Here is a 20,980-nt window from a genome sequence, read left to right as displayed (position 1 = left end):
GAGAGAGAGAGACTGGAGAGAAAGAGAGAGAGACACTGGAGAGAGAGCGAGAGACTGGAGAAAAAGAGAGAGAGAGAGACTGGAGAGAAAGACGAGAGAGACACTGGAGGAGAGAGAGGGGACACTGGAGAGAGAGAGAGACTGGAGAGAGAGAGACTGAAGAGAAATAGAGAGAGAGACTGAAGAGAGAGAGAGAGAGAGAGAGAGAGAGAGAGAGAGAGAGAGAGAGAGAGAGAGAGAGAGAGATAAGAGAGAGAGAGAGAGAGAGAGAGAGAAGAGAGAGAGAGGAGGGAGGGATGACCTCCTTGTGAGTGTGTCCAAAAGAATCTTGTGCCTTTATGGGATGAAAAGCAGCAGTCAGTAAACCAGAGCGAAGCCGGGACAAGCCTACTGAGGAGAACCGTGAGGATTAGGCAGAATTTATGACAGTGTTGTATTATAGTGCAATTTTTTTACGAGATGTCAACACTTTCTTTTTTATCATACAACTTAAGAGGAGAGACAGATGCTTGCATGTACTGTAGTAAAGTGGGTCCTAAGGCTCGCTGTGGTTGTGAATAGGTTACAAGCCGTGGCCAGCAAGCACAGTGTGCCTCTCACCGTGGTCACCCGGCTTCGCAACCAGGTTGGGTCTCTTGTTGACAGGAAGTGAGGGGTGCAGAACTGCAGGGGAGTCTGGGAAACAGAGTCCACGGCAACGGTTAGGAAGGAAGTACAATTTGAAACGGCGGTCTGCGCCGGAGAGAGAGAACTGTTACCAACTAGAATGAATATCAGGTGAGCAAGTCAATATCACATTTATGGAATGTATAGGATGGAGGAAATGGAGAAAGGAGGAGGACCGCGGAGAGGTGTGCTGAGGAACGGAGAGGAAGGTGTGCAGACGTAGACAGAACACAAGTGACAGCAAAGTACATAAAAGACAGACTGGGCTGGGAAACGACCGAAGTCTCCTGTGAATTTCCACCGCGGTGCACTGCCGTGGTCTATGACTAACGGAAACCATGTCAGCTTTTAATGGCCTTGAAACCATAAACTCTACTATAACCATTCAACGTAGAATTCCCAGAAAAATAGCAATCAGAGGAACTTAAAAATATCATCTAAGGATCCTAAAAGAATGTGGCCCGATACGTTTTTATGCCTGCACTTGTACTGTATATCACCAAGAAAGATGAAAAAAGAAGAAGTAAAAAAGAAACAACCTGTTCTCAATTAATCCTCTGGCACAGGGAGCTCAGACCAAATTCTTCACAATCACTGCATTGTTCTTCTTCCAGAGAGGATACGATAAAAATACAACACAATCCGAGCCGCTAGATAGACGCCAGCTCGGATTCCCTCTCCACTGCTTTCTTTGGAACGCAGGGGACGCGCTGTGCGAGCTTGAGCTGCAAGCCTAATCTTAAGGACGTGTGAGGCTTTGTGGCGAAGACACTTGATCTGCACTGAACTCCAAGAGTTCTAACTGTGAGCAAAGAGTCTTCCTTTTAGACTCAGTGTTCGCAGACAAACGCAATCTTTCCGCATCCTTGTCCTACAGCGAGTACTTTCAAAAAAGGCACTGTGGAAGTTCTTGACTTATGGGATTTTGTTTTTCTAAAGGTTGTACATCTAAGGTGATGAGCGATCATTCAGCTCATAGGAGTTCATAGGAGCTCCTCAAAGCGTACGGCTCTTTCTAGAGAACAATGTCCGGGGAGGGTAGATCCCATCGCCACTTGGCGGTCTCTTATCTTAGAGATTGTCGGTCTTGTCCTTCTGACACCGTCATTGTGCAAAATCTCCCACGATGAAACAGAGCCAGCTCATAAATATTCCCTCTTGGCTTACGTCAAGTCCGGACCATGCTGGATCTGATCCCCTCGTGCATTACTCCGGTCAATATAAATCAGAGATATCTGGTGTAATCAGCCATACTGAGATGAGTCAGAGATTCACTGAGCCTGCATCCGCCAATGAACTGGCTTTCCCGTTAACCATGGCTTTTAGTAACGGCTCTGGCTCTCACACGAGGTGTGTAACTAAAAGCTAATGGTGTGCAGCCACACCTTTGGCTAATAAGTCACTTGTGCCAATTTCACAGCAGACAGTCCGGTTGGAGGAAGCAAAACGGGAACAAGCGACGACATCCGGGAACGTTTAAAGCGCTGACTTCAAGTCACTGAACTACAGGAACTAAGATGGAAGCCAGAAATGTGACGGGATGGGTCGCCACAGTCAATACGATTTAGTTATTAATATTCCGTAGCTGTTGTCCTGTAGTCCTATAGCTGGTGTGTCGGTTTGCCAGGTCTGAGGCACAATACACCCCGTTTATACCTGGCTGAACCTCTACGATGCCAGAGCTCTCAAAGTGCTGCAGTCATATCACAACCGTAAGTGTGATCTTAACCAGTGGCAGCGTTTCGGAGGACTGGTTTCCATCAGGTGCTCTCCTCTCCAGGAGAGAAGGTTGAAAATATACTCAAAGTCAAAACACAGAGCTTTTACCTTCTGCCCAGAAAAATATATTCCTGGAGAAATACATTCCACCGTTTCATCAGTGTGAGTGTTGCTCTTGCAACATATCTAGCCTACTCACAGAAGGAATTCGAGGATGGATCATGTCCATTGCACACCTGCGCTCTACCAAAAGGCTTAAAATACATTCAAGACATAATCCACTGTTCGACACAATGTTTTGCGATTATTTACTATTCTATTTTTATGTGGTCACGGGTACCGGAGTAAATGTTCAGCATAGAAGAATAAATATATTAGGATATAAATGTATAACTAAAAAGAATTTAAAGGGGAACTATCTTATAAATGGCCTTTTTGAGTGTTTAGCATTGTTTCCTAGCTATGTGAACTTATATTAATATGATCTATGTCTCTAATTCTCATATTGGCGCATTCTTCCAATTCTCCTCTCACAATATTCACCCTCACTGAACTGAGTCATTTGAAAATGTGATGATTTGTGATGTCAGAAAGACACCGCTGCATGATAATGGCGAGGTACAAGATGAGCTGCACACAGTGGTTGGAGCCCAGGCTCAAAACGGCTCGAGATCTCGAGGTAGAAAAATTCTGTTTTTGAGGACTTGATTAGAAATACAAAACAATGAATAAAAAAATAAAAAATATTACAGAGGTTTTCCATAGACTCACAGGAATTGTGTAAAAGTGCCCAAATAGTGAAAGAAATAGTAAAATAGTTCCCCTTTAAATGTAAACTATAACTGTGTTTTTTATACCATGATCTTAAATGTTTTCCTGTACAGTATATTCATACATCACATGCGCTCTGGGCTAGGTGCGGATTCCTCTCCAGGCGCGAGGCCCGACTGTGATGTGTATGCGGAGTGGCAGGCAAGAGGACTAAAGCTCTTATTTCTGTAGAGGTGCTTCCAGGGAGCCTTGCGGCTCCTCGAAGACCTCTGAAACCGTCCAAGTTTCCAGAAATAACACATACCAGCTGTGACATGGGACTGAAGCTGAGCCTCTCTTCTCGCAAAGTCCAAACAACAAGGAGTGAGGGTCACCGTTAATACAGTATGTGTGGTCCAGGCGTGGGTCGAATTGCTATTTGAAACGGATTCAATCTCCTTTTACTGGGATTAATTGGCCTCGTGTGCTACAATGGAAACAACAGGGTTGAACCAAAGGTGGGCAAACCGCCTTCGTCTTCCAGTCTAGACGCAGGCTGAAGCAAAATGCTCAAAGTAAATCGGTTGGCATTTCAACTGACAACTAACCCAGGGCTGCTGTGGCCATTATGACTGTACATGCACAGGGTCCAGTAGTCTAAATAAGGTAGGTATGATTCTGCCAACACACAAGGTTACAAATGGGTCAAAATAGTTTAGCTTCAGTCCCGTCAAATATAGCACAACGATGCTATATCTATACTGTATATATATATTAGACAACATGGATCAAGACTGGACAAGTGATGGACAGGTGAGCCGCCATGTCACAGAGCACAAAAGGCATTGTGACATGAGCGACAAGTTATTCTTGCTGTGAGGGGGGCGGGACATAACAAAACGAGAGACCAGTTAGTGGGGTGAGGAACACAGATGATGAGGTGATGGTCTCGGCTTTGTTTTTGTTACCCAGTTTATCTTTGGACCACATCACAGGTTTGGGAAGAGCAAGGCCCTTATGGTGCTCCCCATCAGCTGTTGGGAGGAAGAAGAGGGTCTGTTAAAAAATAAAATAAAAGAAGAAACCTCTCCAGCTCTCAGGAACACCATGCAGAGAGAGACCTGGAAGTGGAAGGTGGAGAGGAAAGTCAAGAGAGGAAGGTTGTCTCCCTTTCCTAAAAGCTCAATGTTTTGACGGTAAATATACAGTTGGAACGAGATGCAAAAGACTTTTGTAAAATAATTGTTCCCCCTCACTGCTTTTAACCTGTTAAGCTGTAGCCCTATTTTGCCTAAAGGTACATGCCTAAGTAAATGGAAGATTGCTCCACTTCTGCAAGGTCAATTTGCATGTTCTTGGTATCTAGGAACATCTAGGGACCTGGGGGTATGTATTCCCAGTGTCAGAAATATTGTGTCTGTTACTAGGCTTGAGTAAATCGTAATGAAGAAAAGGAGAATATTAATTACGATTTATTTTTGCATCTGTGCCGGTGAATAACACCATGTTACAATTGTGCCGTGACCGAGGTCGCTCACTGAGCTCATTCACCACCTTATTGAGATCAAGTGTAAAAAAAATCTAAGCAAATGAATAAAGGGAAGATGATTAAACAGAAGGATTTGTAGATACAGTAATAAATGATAATTGATTTTAATTTGAATTCATATTTGACCTTAAACTTGACCTTGACCTTATTATGGCCAAATCATACATCTATGGATAGGGAAAATGCTCCTCTTTCCAATGGCAGGGTTGAATCTGGATTTAGTCATTTCCTTGCCGTTCTTTAATGATAATTCGCATTTTTCCAATACATTCGTATTTCCGATAAATCGTATAAAACATCTGTAAAAATGAAGATATATACTTTGACTACTGTTTTTGATAGGGTTATGGTCTTTACTCTTGGCTAAAAAAATTAAATAAAAGATTAACCTCTTAACATCCAAGGGCCCACATGTGGACGATTCGCGATGCCACTTTGCCGACCTCTACTGGCTCGGGTGTGCATTTCTTTTAATACAATAATATAGATGGAATTAAAGCCCTATTTGTTGCCTGTCGATTGCCCTTTCAGGTGACAAAATCCGTTCAGCGGTTCTCGAGTACATGCCGATATGTGAGGCGTGCCCCAAAGTACGCAAAAGTACACATTACCACCCCGACTCCCGGGGCTCTAGCTCCGTCAATCATTTGGCGATCTCGAAAATCTTTGCACAGGGTTGTAGCCAATGAGTGTGGGGATCTAATACGATCTCTATTGATCTATTTGTGATAAAGAAAAGCAGGGGGGACCTTAACTCTATTGCAGAGTTGTTTGCACACACACCTGCAACTGTCGCCTATTACAGACCAACTGTAATTTGTCTGTTCATGTATTATTACAAACCTTGTCATTTGATTTGGTTGTTTGTGTGATGTGTGTTCTAATTATTTCCCTTACCTCTCTGATGTATAGGTCGTCTGTCTCGTTTCTATTTTATTTTATTTCATATATTTTTTGTCCCCTTTCCCTGTTACCCTTCGAGAGAGAGGCCCCTTTGTCCTCTCACCAGGATGTGAGGTTTTTCAACCACCTGGTTATTACACAGTTAACACATACCAGTGGAGTCGGCATGACTTCAAAACATTACAGTACGTTCAAATACAGTTCCAGCTGAAATGTAGAGGTGGCGTGAATGCATACAAAGTCAATGGAATAACTTTGACATAAATAGAGGTGAAGAGATGCAGCTCAACTCTAGGCGGCGCAAACAACGTTTTCTCACGATTTTAACTTGTTATAACGTGAGCAAGAAATTCACCAGGCGTGGTCGAGCAAACGTTTGGTATATCCTCACAATGAATATGAAATAGACTGCTATGAATATGCTCTGTAGCCTATAGCCACTGTGTGGGTTCCATTCAGAAGTGGTCTTGTGTTTGTAAATGTCAACAATGCCACTGTTGAGACCGAATGGCCCTAGCGTGTCTTCACTCCTGTTTTGCTAGTGTCCAACTGTTTAACAGAAAAGTAAGTAAAGTGAGACAATATTTGTATCTGAACATACTGTGAGACATATCTTCTGGCCTCACCTCACTCTCTGGTCTCTTTCTTCTCCCCTTTATTTACTATAGCTCTTTAACATGTAGAGTTTGAGTGTTTGTGTGTGTATTTATGTCTGTCTGTATGTATGTATATATGTATATATAAATATATGCATATGTATGTATGTATAGTACAGTGTGTGCATGTGTGTGCATCTGTCTGTACGTATGTATATATATACAGTATGTATGTATGTATGTATGTATGTATGTATGTATGTATGTATGTATGTATGTATGTATGTATGTATGTATGTATGTATGTATGTATGTATGTATGTATGTATGTATGTATGTATGTATGTATGTATGTATGTATGTATATATAAATATACGCATATGTATGTATGTATAGTACAGTGTGTGCATGTGTGTGCATCTGTCTGTACGTATGTATATATATACAGTATGTATGTATGTATGTATGTATGTATGTATGTATGTATGTATGTATGTATGTATGTATGTATGTATGTATGTATGTATGTATGTATGTATGTATGTATGTATGTATGTACTGTATGTATGTATGTATGTACTGTATGTATGTATGTATGTATGTATGTATGTATGTATGTATGTATGTATGTATGTATGTATGTATGTATGTATGTATGTATGATGTATGTATGTATGTATGTATGTATGTATGTATGTATGTATGTATGTATGTATGTATGTATGTATGTATGTATGTATGTATGTATATAATGTATATATATGTATGTATGTATGTATGTATGTATGTATGTATGTATGTATGTATGTATGTATGTATATAATGTATATATGTATGTATGTATGTATGTATGTATGTATGTATGTATGTATGTATGTATGTATGTATGTATGTATGTATGTATGTATGTATGTATGTATGTATGTATGTATGTATGTATGTATGTATGTATGTATGTATGTATGTATGTATGTATGTATGTATGTATGCAGGGCTTGACGTTAACTTTTTGGCTCACTAGCCACTGTGGCTAGTGGTTTTCCAAAGTCACTAGCCACTCAGCATTTTCACTAGCCAAAAATCCCCGCACTCGTGCCCCCACCCAAAAAGTAATAAATATAGGTAATTTCTTCTTCACTAACCCCTGCTGGGGACAGTATCATTGTAATCATACTGCTACACGCCAACTGTACAACTGTGCTTCTGACTGTTGACTCCATTGTTTACTACTGCCTGCGACCAGTGACTCAGCCGCAAAAGGAGCTCCAGTTGGGGCAACGGCTGACTGGGACAAGATGGAGGGTGTAGATGTGGAAGAGTTGTGTTGAACCTAGCAATTACATTGTTGCTCCAAACGCTGTGAACATTATCATTGACACCTATGCCTTGGCTGTGTTGAACTTAGCAATTATATTATTGCTCCAAACGCTGTGAACATTATCATTGACACACCTATGCAGGGCTTGACGTTAACTTTTTGGCTCACTAGCCACTGTGGCTAGTGGTTTTCCAAAGTCACTAGCCACTCAGCATTTTCACTAGCCCTGGGCAGGTGGGCAGGTGTCAACGTCAAGCCCTTTATGTATGTATGTATGTATGTATGTATGTATGTATGTATGTATGTATGTATGTATGTATGTATGTATGTATGTATGTATGTATGTATGTATGTATGTATGTATGTATGTATGTATGTATGTATGTATGTATGTATGTATGTATGTATGTATGTATGTATGTATGTATGTATGTATGTATGTATGTATGTATGTATGTATGTATGTATGTATGTATGTATGTATGTATGTATGTATGTATGTATGTATGCATGTATGTATGTATGTATGTATGTGTATTAGGGCTGTACAAATTAATGCTTTAACTCTGGAGATTAATTTAAATTAATTAAAGCATTACAATTTTTTAATCTAGATTCATCTATGGAGTGAAAAATCTTCAACGTTCTGAACTTTCAGCAGTATATTTGCTTGTTCGGATATAAGAAAAAGGTCTAGCTGAGTCAATGTTGATGGTTTTGTTGAACATTTGTATTTCACAGGAGAGAAACTGTATTCAAAGAAAGCTATTAGCAGTCTTTGAATCTAAATATACTTTCTTTGTGTTGATTTTACATTAATTCCAAGATTTTACTCAAGTAAATATCTGTTACAAGCTTCGGTCTTAAGTAGAAAAATGCTATTTTTAATCTAGATTAATCTAGATTAATTACAGAAAATGGTGAGATTAATTAGTAAAAAAAAATTATCTATTGACAGCACTAATATGTATATATAAATATACGCATATTATGTATGTGTATAATACATTATGTGTGTGTTTGTGTGTGTGTGTGTGTGCGTGCATGAGTGTGCCTGGCTGTGGTGCTGCTGGCTGCAACCCTGCTCTGGTCCTGCCTGGTGTATGTATGTGTGGTTGTGGTTGGTCCTGGCCATGTGCTACAGAGAGGCCAGACTTCCTCAGAGGCCGCCGGCAGTGTAAATCATCTTAACCACCGTGACGCCACTGTTCCTCAAGGTAAAGGTGTGAAACATACGCCAAATAGGAGGGCGTCTGAGCACATGGAAGAGCATGTGTGTGTGAGAGAGAGAGAGAGAGAGAGAGAGAGAGAGAGAGAGAGAGAGAGAGAGAGAGAGAGAGAGAGAGAGAGAGAGAGAGAGAGAGAGAGAGAGAGACACATATGGAGGATGAGGGGAGGTAGAGAGGGGTGAGGAGGGGGGAGAGAGAGGTGTTGGCTCACAGTAGTTCAGTGGTTAGTCTGCTCCAGACGGTGCCAGATTTACACATGGAGACCTAAATCATTTATCACAGAAGCCTGGGCAGAAATATTCTACTGTCTCTGCCACTCGCTTTCAGCAAGAGAGACAGAGTGTGAGAGAGAAAGAGTGTTTGTCTGTCTGTGTGTGTGAGAGAGAGAGAGAGAGAGAGAGAGAGAGAGAGAGAGAGAGAGAGAGAGAGAGAGAGAGAGAGAGAGAGAGGGAGGGATGAGAAAGGTAGTGAATCTGAGGTAGTTGTATCTGAATAAAGAAAAGGAGCAGGTGAAGTTGTCTGAAAGGAGAAAGGATGTGAGTTCTCCATTTTACCCCCGGGCGTGGCGGTGGAGGTGAGGGAGGAGTCGGAGGAGTCGGAGGAGCGCCTGGTTGGAGAGAGTGGTCTGAGGCTGTTAGGGGGGGTGGTGGAGGAAGGAGAGGGCCGGCTGCGAGCCAGTGTGGTGTTTCTGGCTGCCGGGGTGGCGACAGACGATGTAAGGGTAGAGCGAGGAGGAGGAACAGTGGCAGCTGTGGAGGGCTTCAGTCTCCCGGTACCTAGATGATGAAGAGAGAGGGAGGCTTTGAGAGACGATCCACCTCCACCTACAGCAGCTGACGACACTGGGATGGAACAGAGGATGGTTCGCATTAATGGAGGAACAGAGTAATGCAGTAGTAAAGGGTGCCGAAGGGGAAATGGCGTGAAGATGAAGAATGAAATAAGCGCTACATGAAGACCGAAGGGGAAATGGCGTGAAGATGAAGAATGAAATAAGCGCTACATGAAGATGTGATCAGAAAATCAGGGCTGTTCTGGCTGTGGAGGGTCAGGGATGGAGTCAGGCGGAGTGACGTGCAGAGCAGAGTGGGTTGGGATGTACAGGGTGTGGGATGGAGGGTGGAGCGGATGGGCAAGCAATGGCATCATCCATCATGACTGATGGACAGGTGGGATGGCCACTGAAAATGCTGGTCACGTGGCTTGGTGACCAGTGAGATGGTAATGGGACAACACTGTCATCGTGGTTACCCTGATAATTGTTACCACTGGCCCTCTCATTTGCCAGGGCGGGTCTCGACAGAGGCTTGCTCTCTTCCGGTTGGGTGGGAGCTGTGTGGAAGAAAACTCCATTTATATGAAGGCATTGTTAAATTTAAAGGGGACATGTGTGTTCAATAAACACATTTATACAATATGTATAATTGTACATTTATACAACATGCTCCCCCATTAAAATGTACTTTTAGATCAGGACTCATATTGGATTGTTGATGGGAAAGAGTAGGGCCTTTACCCGTAGGGAGCTGTTGTCTTGGGGTGACCTTGGCAGGCTGCGGCCGGGGCCTGCTCTGAGGATGGGACTGAAGCCCAGGTTGAGGTTGTGGCTGGGACCTTAGAGGGTGAGACGTGGGACCAGGTTGTGGCTGGGACCTTAGAGGGTGAGACATGGGACCAGGTTGTGGCTGGGACCTTAGAGGGTGAGACGTGGGACCAGGTTGGGGTTGAGATTGGGTTTTTGGTTGTGGCTGGAGCTTGAGTTTGGGCTGGAGCTTGAGTTTGGGCTGGGGCTTGAGTTTGGGCTGGAGCTTGAGTTTGGGCTGGGGCTTGAGTTTGGGCTGGGGCTTGAGTTTGGGCTGGGGCTTGGGTTTGGGCTGGAGCTTGAGTTTGGGCTGGGGCTTGAGTTTGGGCTGGGGCTTGGGTTTGGGCTGGAGCTTGAGTTTGGGCTGGGGCTTGAGTTTGGGCTGAAGCTTGGGTTTGGGCTGAGGCTTGAGTTTGGGCTGGGGCTTGAGTTTGGGCTGGGGCTTGAGTTTGGGCTGGGGCTTGAGTTTGGGCTGGGGCTTGAGTTTGGGCTGGAGCTTGGGTTTGGCCATTGGTTGAGGTTGTTGTTGGGGCATCAGAGGGTGCAATCTTGGACTAGGTTGTGGCTCTGGCCTCAGAGGGTGAGATCTTGGACTGGATTGTGGCTGGGGTCTCAAAGGGTAAGAACTTGTACTAGATTGTGGCTGGGGCCTTAGAGGGTAATAACTTGTACTAGGTTGTGGCTGTGACCTCAGGGGGTGAGAACTTGTACTATGTTGTGGCTGGGACCTCAGGGGGTAAGAACTTATACTAGGTTGTGGCTGGGACCTCAGGGGGTGAGAACTTGTACTATGTTGTGGCTGGGGGCTTAGAGGGTAAGAACTTGTACTAGGTTGTGGCTGGGGCCTCAGGGGGTAAGAACTTATACTAGGTTGTGGCTGGGACCTCAGGGGGTAAGAACTTATACTAGGTTGTGGCTGGGGTCTCAAAGGGTGAGCACTTGTACTAGGTTGTGGCTGGGGTCTCAAAGGGTAAGAACTTGTACTAGGTTGTGGCTGGGGTCTCAAAGGGTGAGAACTTGTACTAGGTTGTGGCTGGGGTCTCAAAGGGTAAGAACTTGTACTAGGTTGTGGCTGGGGTCTCAAAGGGTGAGAACTTGTACTAGGTTGTGGCTGGGGTCTCAAAGGGTGAGAACTTGTACTAGGTTGTGGCTGGGGTCTCAAAGGGTGAGAACTTGTACTAGGTTGTGGCTGGGGTCTCAAAGGGTGAGAACTTGTACTAGGTTGTGGCTGGGGTCTCAAAGGGTGAGAACTTGTACTAGGTTGTGGCTGGGGTCTCAAAGGGTGAGAACTTGTAATATGTTGTGGCTGGGGGCTTAGAGACGGAGACCTGGGACCAGGTTGTGGCTGGATCTTGGGTTGGAACTGCGGCTTGGCTTGTCCCCTCTGTTCCTTTTCATGTCTCCGTGTTATGGGCACAGGGGCAATAGTGGTGGGAACAGGTGGGAATAAAAGGAGCTTTGGAGAGATGATGGGGATATGCAGGGAAGGAGGCAAGGCAGATCTGGACTGGTCTGCTTCTCCTGAGTTGTGTGAGAGAGAAAAGGTACAGCCGTGATCCCACAGCACTGTAATGTAGAAATACAACCTAATAAAATCTTCTGCAGAGTAAGAGGAATTCTTTGACAAAACACAGAAAAACAAACAGACTGAATTAGATGTTCTAGAACAAGAGGACAGAAAATAGAAAGAGACGGCAGCAATTTAGAATAAGTGAGGTATCAGTCAATATTTGCCAAGGGCTTGAGATCTCACAGAGCTTATCTTGGGGCGAAAGGCGATAATTAAAGGACGAGTTGTACCTGGCACGAGTCTGATCGGGGGAGTCCAATTTCAAAGGCGAGCAGTCCATATGGACCTGCTTGCAGTGTAACAGCCGTGTTACTACACACAGGCTTGGCTACCAGGCCTATAGGATCGCCGGGAGTGACAGCCATACAAATCCATTGGCCCGTGCCTCTGAGAGGCCGCGAGACATGAGGTTTTAATGGCTGCTGATTGATCGTCTGCCTCGGGTCTTTAATGGATTGATTGTTCAATCTGATCAGGTGTTCACCCCAGGGAAAAAGGGAGACGCGGGGATACGGCAGGGCAGCCGATAACAGGACGCCGGGACTTTAGTGCCTCTACTCATCTTTATGACCATGTAATGTATATATTATATTACCTCTGTTCTAGGGTTTGCAGACGTGTGTGGGGTTACGGTAGTTCAGTTATGTAACACCGGCGCAGTGCCATAACTTAGCATACAGCTGCGTTCTCGTATGGAACACCTCATAGACCGGAACATGGTGATTCGGTGGCATCAAACAATGACTAAGTACAAATACAGTCCTAGAACAAGGGGTTTGAGATGTCTTGTCGCCTGGCCACAAAAGACAGTGGGACAGGAAGGGGTGGCCCGTGAGGACAGACAACAGGGCCCTCCTCTGCCACATGGACGTCCTGTGATGATGACCGGGAGGATGCGACCCTCTCTACGCCGCCCCCCATACCTCAAATGGATCCGCCATCAGCTCTATTTGCAATCTTTCAAAATGTTCAGTTGCTATTGCATGGACTTATTTGTGTTTCATTACACGTATATGTGCATGCTTACCAACTGTTTCGCCTGTTTTATTGCAACACTACTACAGTATCACCGACATCTAAGAAGGGACGGCCCTTGAACGGCCCTTCTAAGGTTTCTCTCCTCCAAATTGCCTGTGGTGCATTTTTTCCTATTGCTAGGTCTTAGTGAGTTTTTCCGTACCTTCGCGTGGGGTATGAGTGTTGCATTCATTTATTTGATTTATGATTTATGAAGCTTGCCGATACTGTACTGTAAATACTTTTACATGTGTCCAATACTACTGCATCAACAGGACTGTTACATGTGTCTGATACTGCTGCAGCTAAAAGACTGTTACACATGTCCGATACTACTGCAGCTAAAAGACTGTTACATGTGTCCGATACTACTGCAGCTAAAAGACTGTTACATGTGTCCGATACTACTGCATCAACAGGACTGTTACATGTGTCCGATACTACTGCAGCTAAAAGACTGTTACATGTGTCTGATATTACTGCAGCTAAAAGACTGTTACAAGCATGTGTCCGATACTACTGCAGCTAAAAGACTGTTACATGTGTCTGATACTGCTGCAGCTAAAAGACAGTTACATGTGTCTGATACTACTGCAGCTAAAAGACTGTTACATGTGTCCAATACTGCTGCATCAACAGGACTGTTACATGTGTCTGATACTACTACATTTAAAAAAGAAAATTTGGACTTCATGGTGTTTTTGTTTTGTTCTTGATTCACTGTGATGTTTCTTCTTGACTTGTTTAAAGAAGACGTGTCTGGCCCATGGGGACATTAACCTGTGCCGTCGGGCCTTACAAATACATTTGATTTGATTTGATTTGATAGAACAGATACATGGAAAAATCGGAAGAATACAGAAGAATCTTGGTTAGTGTCTGGGTCTGTTGGAGAGTGCATGCGTTGTCGTCATGCAGACTTTATACCATCCAGACTGCATCCAGCTGAAAGCAAAAGCCTCTAGATTGTAATCAGTGTATGGAGTAGAGAGCTTTAAGGAAAGTAATGAATAAACATTGATATGGAGGGAAGACACGTTTTAGAGAGGAGCAACTGAATAGGAAAGGACATCATAGACAAAGGAACGAGAGACAGACAGATCAAAGCTGAGAAAGACAGGGGACACATTTGTATGTTGTGGGACATGACTGATCTAAAACGCATAGCGTGAGTGAGTTGCGCTTTTGCAATGTTCTCAGCAGCAGTAGAAGATAATTATCCCAAACTAACATAATGGTTACTGCAGACCAAGGGTATTCAAGTCCAGGCCACTGCTGGTTGCGCAGATTGCATCTGATATATCAATACAGTATATCAATCCATTAAGAACTAAAGTCAATAAAATAGCGTAACATTGAAGCCATGATTTCAATTCCTATATAGTTTTGCTGAAATGCCGTGCAGCCAAGGACACCTACCTCAGCCTCATTAAGATCTGAACATCTGACAGGGTCTCCTGGTATCCACGGGGAACGGCTGGATCTTACTCAGAGCATGCCCCTCTTGCTCATGCAACCAATTACAAACAAGATAAAAAAATAAAATAAGAAATCCATCTGCCAAGCCTGCAGTTGCACGTATAGCCAGGCCGAGTGCCAATAAGCGATTCATAATAGAATACTGTGCGTCTCTGTTTACCGATTGGCTGTTGAGTGGCCAGTGGCATTGTGGGTCCGGTGGTTGACAAGGAAGCCTGTCTAGTGGGGTTGGGAACTGAAGAACATAATGGACATTAGGAGATCTGAGAGAAGGGAACTTGTACCCCTAAAGAATAAAGTGCTGGGGAGAAACGACGAGCTCAGTGAGGATCTCCTGAGGGGAAAAAGAGATGTGGAGAAGGAGAGGTCAGAGGTGAAGTCACAAGCTCTTCCTGACCAGAGGGGGGGGGGGGGGAGGGGGGGGGGAGACCTGACCCGAGCTGTAAGTCATGAGGGTCATTACCGAGCTTTGTCCTTGGCGCTACCTTCCGGAGCAGGGGCAGTCTGCCCTGGGTCCTGTTATGGAGAGCTGAGAAGGACAAAGGCAGGTGAGATCAATAGCATACAGTCCATAGGGACCATCACTTTACATGGCCTGCAGACTACTGGAAAAGAACACGTTAGAAGTTACACCTATAGCTGCGCTTGGGTCTCCGCGCAACCCAGCGCAAAACCCGATTGATTCATATGATTTGAAACGCCGCCTTCCTCCTCACCTACAGTAAACAGGGGCGATAGCAAATTGAAGATTAGGCGATTACTGCACAGGATTGACACACGACGAGGTCCTGTCTGTGAAACGATAAATGACACGATCCAGTTAAAATTCTTCCAGCGCCGAGTCTTAAAGCAGGGTTCAGTGAGCAGGGCTGAAACAGACATTTTTGAGCAGTGATAAATCATTGCGTCCTGTAAAATCTCTGCTGCCGTATTAAAGCCAGGGTTCAGTGGGTTTGACCAAAGGCAGGAGCGACCGTCTCTATTGGCTTACCGTGGCGAGGAGGGAAGGGGAAGGAGCGCGGGGCCGTCAGGAAGGGTTTCTGTGAGACGAAACATAAGGAGAGGAACAGGAAGGAAAAGAAAAGTTCACGATTAGTCAAAATCATAACGCGGTTTAACAAAGTCTCAATAAATCAACAGACATGCAGCATAATGAGACATCTCGTTATCGTCTTCTCTCCCCCCCCCGTGCGTCTTTCGCGCTCTTCCCTCTCTTTCTCTCAGCGTTATATAAACTGTGCGGCCCTCCTCTGCCGCATGTCGAATCCTCAAAGTCCCGGGGCCGGCGGGAAGCTTGTTATTCCAAGTTTCCCTCAGGAAGTGCCAGCGTTGCGGCTGATGCTAGGCAGCTGTAGCACTTTACGAGCGTGGGGCCAGGGGCACGACAGCAACGCAAAGAGTCCCTGAGCGCGGCCAGAAACTCATCACCAACTACCCTCTCGCTCTCTCTCTCCCTCTCCGTCTTTCTTTCCTCGCCTCTCCTTCCTGCGCTTGTGCTCTCTCTCCTTTCCCCCCAACCCTCTCTCTCTCTGTTCTTCTACTCTGTACGCCTTGTCTCTCTGCTCTTCCACTCTAGAAGTTAGCTAGTCATTGGGGCTATTCTCCTTGGCTTGGTCAGCTCTCTGGCTCGCGCCGGTAGTTTCCATTAAACGGTAGAGTGGAAAGAAAATGTTCCCAAACAAACCTTGAGACCATCTTACACCTACTAAAGCGTGGTACACAGTTCTCTAAAGTGTATTACTGATTGTACTAAAAAACACAGCCCCTCTCTCCCTGAAGTGTTGTTTTGTTTGGTGAAAGAGAAGGAGGAAGTGCACCTGCTCAGACAGAGATGTCTTTCCTCGCTTCACTTTACAAATGTTTTCATTTCAGTTAGCTCAGTGTCTAAGCAGTTATACTGCCGTCTGCGTCGGCGGAATACAATAGGCCTGTATCAATACTCCAAAAAAAAAGAGAAACAGTTAAATGGCTGGCAATGGTTTCAAAGAAATATTGAATATGTCCGACACATACCACAGGCTTGATGGGACGTGGTTTAAAGGGTTTCTGTATGGCCTTCTCTGGAAAATACAATAGAAAACAACAATACACATCAATTATTTAAAAGAAAAAGCAGAAGTGATAAAAAGCAGGATATTTCAAACATTCCGTCTTCAAGATGTGGATCATGGAAGAACTAGAGGTTTTGGACGTTACCCATTGCACTATAGTTCGATTTGGGTGACGTTTACTGTTCAATAATGAAGGGAAAGGGTGTTGCCGACATACCCCCCATGTTGGTGTTGTGAGTCACTGGCTTGCTCCACGTCCCGTGGCCATCCTTAGAGGTGGGCTGTACCGTGAACTCATAGGCCGTGTCCGGCTTCAGGTGGTCAATGACTGTGTCGCTGGTGGGGCAGGTCTGGTAGTTCCACTTCCTGGTCCTCTCGCGGTAGCGGACCGTGTAGTGGCTGCAGCCAGGGACGGAACACCACAGAAGAAGACAGTTATTGTTTCATAGACACCACTACAGTGTACTTCATTATGATCTCAGATGGCGTCATGTCTCTGTCTTATCAAAGTCGGTTTGAGGGGTCAAGTACAGGCACCTTTCATGAAGCTTGCCGATACTGTACTGTAAATACTGTTACATGTGTCCAATACTACTGCATCAACAGGACTGTTACACGTGTCCGATACTACTGCATCAACAGGACTGTTACACGTGTCCGATACTACTGCATCAACAGGACTGTTACATGTGTCTGATACTGCTGCAGCTAAAAGACAGTTACATGTGTCCGATACTACTGCAGCTAAAAGACTGTTACATGTGTCCGATACTACTGCAGCTAAAAGACTGTTACATGTGTCCGATATTACTGCAGCTAAAAGACTGTTACATGTGTCCGATACTACTGCAGCTAAAAGACTGTTACATGTGTCCGATATTACTGCAGCTAAAAGACTGTTCCATGTGTTTCATACTACTGCAGCTAAAAGACTGTTACATGTGTCCGATATTACTGCAGCTAAAAGACTGTTACATGTGTCTGATACTACTGCAGCTAAAAGACTGTTACATGTGTCCGATATTACTGCAGCAAAAAGACTGTTACATGTGTCTGATATTACTGCAGCTAAAAGACTGTTACATGTGTCTGATATTACTGCAGCTAAAAGACTGTTACATGTGTCCGATACTGCTGCAGCTAAAAGACTGTTACATGTGTCTGATATTACTGCAGCTAAAAGACTGTTACATGTGTCCGATACTGCTGCAGCTAAAAGACTGTTACATGTGTCTGATATTACTGCAGCTAAAAGACTGTTACATGTGTCCGATATTACTGCAGCTAAAAGACTGTTACATGTGTTTCATATTACTGCAGCAAAAATACTGTTACATGTGTCTGATACTACTGCAGCTAAAATACTGTTACATGTGTCTGATACTACTGCAGCTAAAAGACTGTTACATGTGTCTGATACTACTGCAGCTAAAAGACTGTTACATGTGTCCGATATTACTGCAGCTAAAAGACTGTTACATGTGTCTGATATTACTGCAGCAAAAAGACTGTTACATGTGTCTGATATTACTGCAGCAAAAAGACTGTTACATGTGTCTGATATTACTGCAGCTAAAAGACTGTTACATGTGTCTGATATTACTGCAGCTAAAAGACTGTTACATGTGTCTGATATTACTGCAGCTAAAAGACTGTTACATGTGTCTGATATTACTGCAGCTAAAAGACTGTTACATGTGTCTGATATTACTGCAGCTAAAAGACTGTTACATGTGTCTGATATTACTGCAGCTAAAAGACTGTTACATGTGTCTGATATTACTGCAGCTAAAAGATTGTTACATGGGTCCAGCAGGGGCAAGGAAGACACGGATGAAACTGACATTAGAGAAGGTTTATAAAAACCAACAGAGGATTTAAACTGGGATTCGAGGCAGGGTGAGGTCAATCTTTCCACTGGCTTTTCCAATGCTGCTCTGTCCATTATGAGAGGGAACAGGGCGCTTTGAGTGAGAGGAGAGGAAGTGTGTCAGTTGCGGTGCGTTGGGCCTCCTCTCCTAAACACCTGTATGCTCACATGATGCTGGCTCCACCACTCAGACATGCTTCAGGGAGTTATACAGTGTACCACATTTCTACCAAGTCAGACCAGATGCAGTGTGTGTGTGTGTGTGTGTGTGTGTGTGTGTGTGTGTGTGTGTGTGTGTGTGTGTGTGTGTGTGTGTGTGTGTGTGTGTGTGTGTGTGTGTGTGTGTGTGTGTGTGTGTGTGTGTGTGTCTGTGTCTGTGTGTGTCTGTGTGTGTGTGTGTGACTGACTCATCCGTCCTGCATCTGTTCCAGTGTAGTAGTTTAACTACAGTACAGTCAGCATGTATGAATTCTAAGTCCGGCAAACAAATCTACCAGGTATGATGTGACTAATTGTTCCTTCCAGTACATCTGTGTGTCGTTATAACCCTATCTGTCTGTCTGCCTGCCTGCCTGCCTGCCTGCCTGCCTGCCTGCCTGCCTGCCTGCCTGCCTGCCTGCCTGCCTGCCTGCCTGCCTGCCTGCCTGCCTGCCTGCCTGCCTGCCTGCCTGTCTGTATGTCTGTATGTCTGTATGTCTATCTGTCTATCTGTCTAAGTCTAAGTGCCAAGTCCTCTATGGCCAACTGAGAGGAGCAAAGCGGGCTGCTGGAGGCCAAAAGAGACGCTTTAAGGACTACACCAGGGACCTCCTAAAGTGTGCAAACATCAACACCACGCAGCTTGAAACTCTGGCACTCGACAGATCAGCCTGGCAAGTCGCTTGTGCCACTGCAGTTTCCCAAATACACCAAACCAACCAAGACCGAAGATCTGAGAGGCGCACACAACGACACCAGCGGGCAGCTGGCATCCCCCAGGTATCCGGCTTCCCTTGCGCCATCTGTGGACGGGTGTGTGGCTCAAGGATCGGATTCAACGTCCACGAGAAGTGGCACCAGCGGCAGCGTCGCTGAACCCCCCCCCATCCCTGGAGCAAGCGTCATCATCGAACACGATGGACAGCTAAGAGAAAGTGTGTCTGTGTGTGTGTGTGTGTGTGTGTGTGTGTGTGTGTGTGTGTGTGTGTGTGTGTGTGTGTGTGTGTGTGTGTGTGTGTGTGTGTGTGTGTGTGTGTGTGTGTGTGTGTGTGTGTGTGTGTGTGTGTGTGTGTGTGTGTGTGTGTGTGTGTGTGTGTGTGTGTGCAAACGTACCCATCCTCCAGGCAGTCGTTCATGATGTTGCCCTCGTAGGGGGTCTTCAACAAGGTGCCCCAGGACAACAGTACTGAGGTGGGCGTCACCGAGCCAATCACCAGGTGGAGAGGCTTCTCCAGTTGCACTTTGCCTGAGGGGAGAGGAAGGTCAGTGTGTTCTTCATGCTTCAGAAACCTTATATCTTCCACAAGTCCGCTCGTCAGGGTTCAAGAACAACTGTCTGGTTTTCCCCTTGATGCCCATGGAGGGATCTGTTACATTCCCTCATGTTCCCTCAGATTTTATTAATATAGTGTGTGTGTGTGTGTGTGTGTGTGTGTGTGTGTGTGTGTGTGTGTGTGTGTGTGTGTGTGTGTGTGTGTGTGTGTGTGTGTGTGTGTGTGTGTGTGTGTGTGTGTGTGTGTGTGTGTGTGTGTGTGTGTGTGTGTGTGTGTGTGTGTGTGTGTGTGTGTGTGTGTGTGTGTGTGTGTGTGTGTGTGTGTGTGTGTGTGTGTGTGTGTGTGTGTGTGTGTGTGTGTGTGTGTGTGTATATATTGCTCTTCAGGTACTGGCCTTACAACTGGAGTTGGTCCCCGGGCGCCTGTCTGTGGCTGTCCACTGCTCATAAGTGGTTTGCAAGGGTCAAATACAGGGGACTCATTTCCCCTCGGGATTAACAAAGTATATTTTATTCAGTTGCAATTTCTAGACCCTGTGTTCCCTCAGCGCTTTTTTCCCTCGACCGAGCCTGACATCTCAGACCCATAAGCTACGCCGTATAGTATAGCCTCCCATAGGCCTGGTGTTTCAGTATAGCCTCCCATAGGCCTGGTGTTTCAGTATAGCCTCCCATAGGCCTGGTGTTTCAGTATAGCCTCCCATAGGCCTGGTGTTTCAGTATAGCCTCCCATAGGCCTGGTGTGTCAGTATAGCCTCCCATAGGCCTGGTGTTTCAGTATAGCCTTCCATAGGTCTGGTGTTTCAGTATAGCCTCCCATAGACCTGGCGTGTCAGTATAGCCTCCCATAGGTCTGACGTGTCAGTATAGCCTCCCATAGACCTGGTGTGTCAGTATAGCCTCCCATAGACCTGGCGTGTCAGTATAGCCTCCCATAGACCTGGTGTGTCAGTATAGCCTCCCATAGGCCTGGTGTGTCAGTATAGCCTCCCATAGACCTGGTGTGTCAGTATAGCCTCCCATAGACCTGGTGTGTCAGTATAGCCTCCCATAGACCTGGTGTGTCAGTATAGCCTCCCATAGGCCTGGTGTGTCAGTATAGCCTCCCATAGGCCTGGTGTGTCAGTATAGCCTCCCATAGACCTGGCGTGTCAGTATAGCCTCCCACAGGGCTTGGTTAGATCCTAGTGTGAAACATGATACGACTGG

At 45.1% G+C, this 20,980-nt stretch overlaps 1 protein-coding gene across 1 annotated transcript in view; it reads right to left on the bottom strand.

Annotated features, from left to right (window-relative positions):
* The window catches only part of abi3bpa (ABI family, member 3 (NESH) binding protein a), a 53,198-nt gene that overhangs the window by 10,099 nt on the left and 22,119 nt on the right, over positions 1 to 20,980 (bottom strand). Inside the window, exons 4-14 of the mRNA XM_084311484.1 lie at positions 19,612 to 19,744; positions 16,648 to 16,829; positions 16,393 to 16,439; positions 15,371 to 15,419; positions 14,540 to 14,614; positions 11,298 to 11,834; positions 10,248 to 10,880; positions 9,983 to 10,063; positions 9,286 to 9,507; positions 4,104 to 4,169; positions 567 to 675 (exon numbers count right to left, since the gene is read on the bottom strand). Of these exons, the coding sequence (XP_084167610.1) occupies positions 567 to 675; positions 4,104 to 4,169; positions 9,286 to 9,507; positions 9,983 to 10,063; positions 10,248 to 10,880; positions 11,298 to 11,834; positions 14,540 to 14,614; positions 15,371 to 15,419; positions 16,393 to 16,439; positions 16,648 to 16,829; positions 19,612 to 19,744 (2,134 nt within the window). The remainder of the gene's footprint in view (positions 1 to 566; positions 676 to 4,103; positions 4,170 to 9,285; positions 9,508 to 9,982; positions 10,064 to 10,247; positions 10,881 to 11,297; positions 11,835 to 14,539; positions 14,615 to 15,370; positions 15,420 to 16,392; positions 16,440 to 16,647; positions 16,830 to 19,611; positions 19,745 to 20,980) is intronic.

This window comes from Notolepis coatsorum (genome assembly GCF_963971535.1).
Source record: "Notolepis coatsorum genome assembly, chromosome: 3".
Classification (NCBI taxonomy): Eukaryota; Metazoa; Chordata; class Actinopteri; order Aulopiformes; family Paralepididae; genus Notolepis; species Notolepis coatsorum.
Note: the sequence above shows the minus strand (reverse complement) of the source record. Positions and strands in the feature narration are given on the sequence as shown.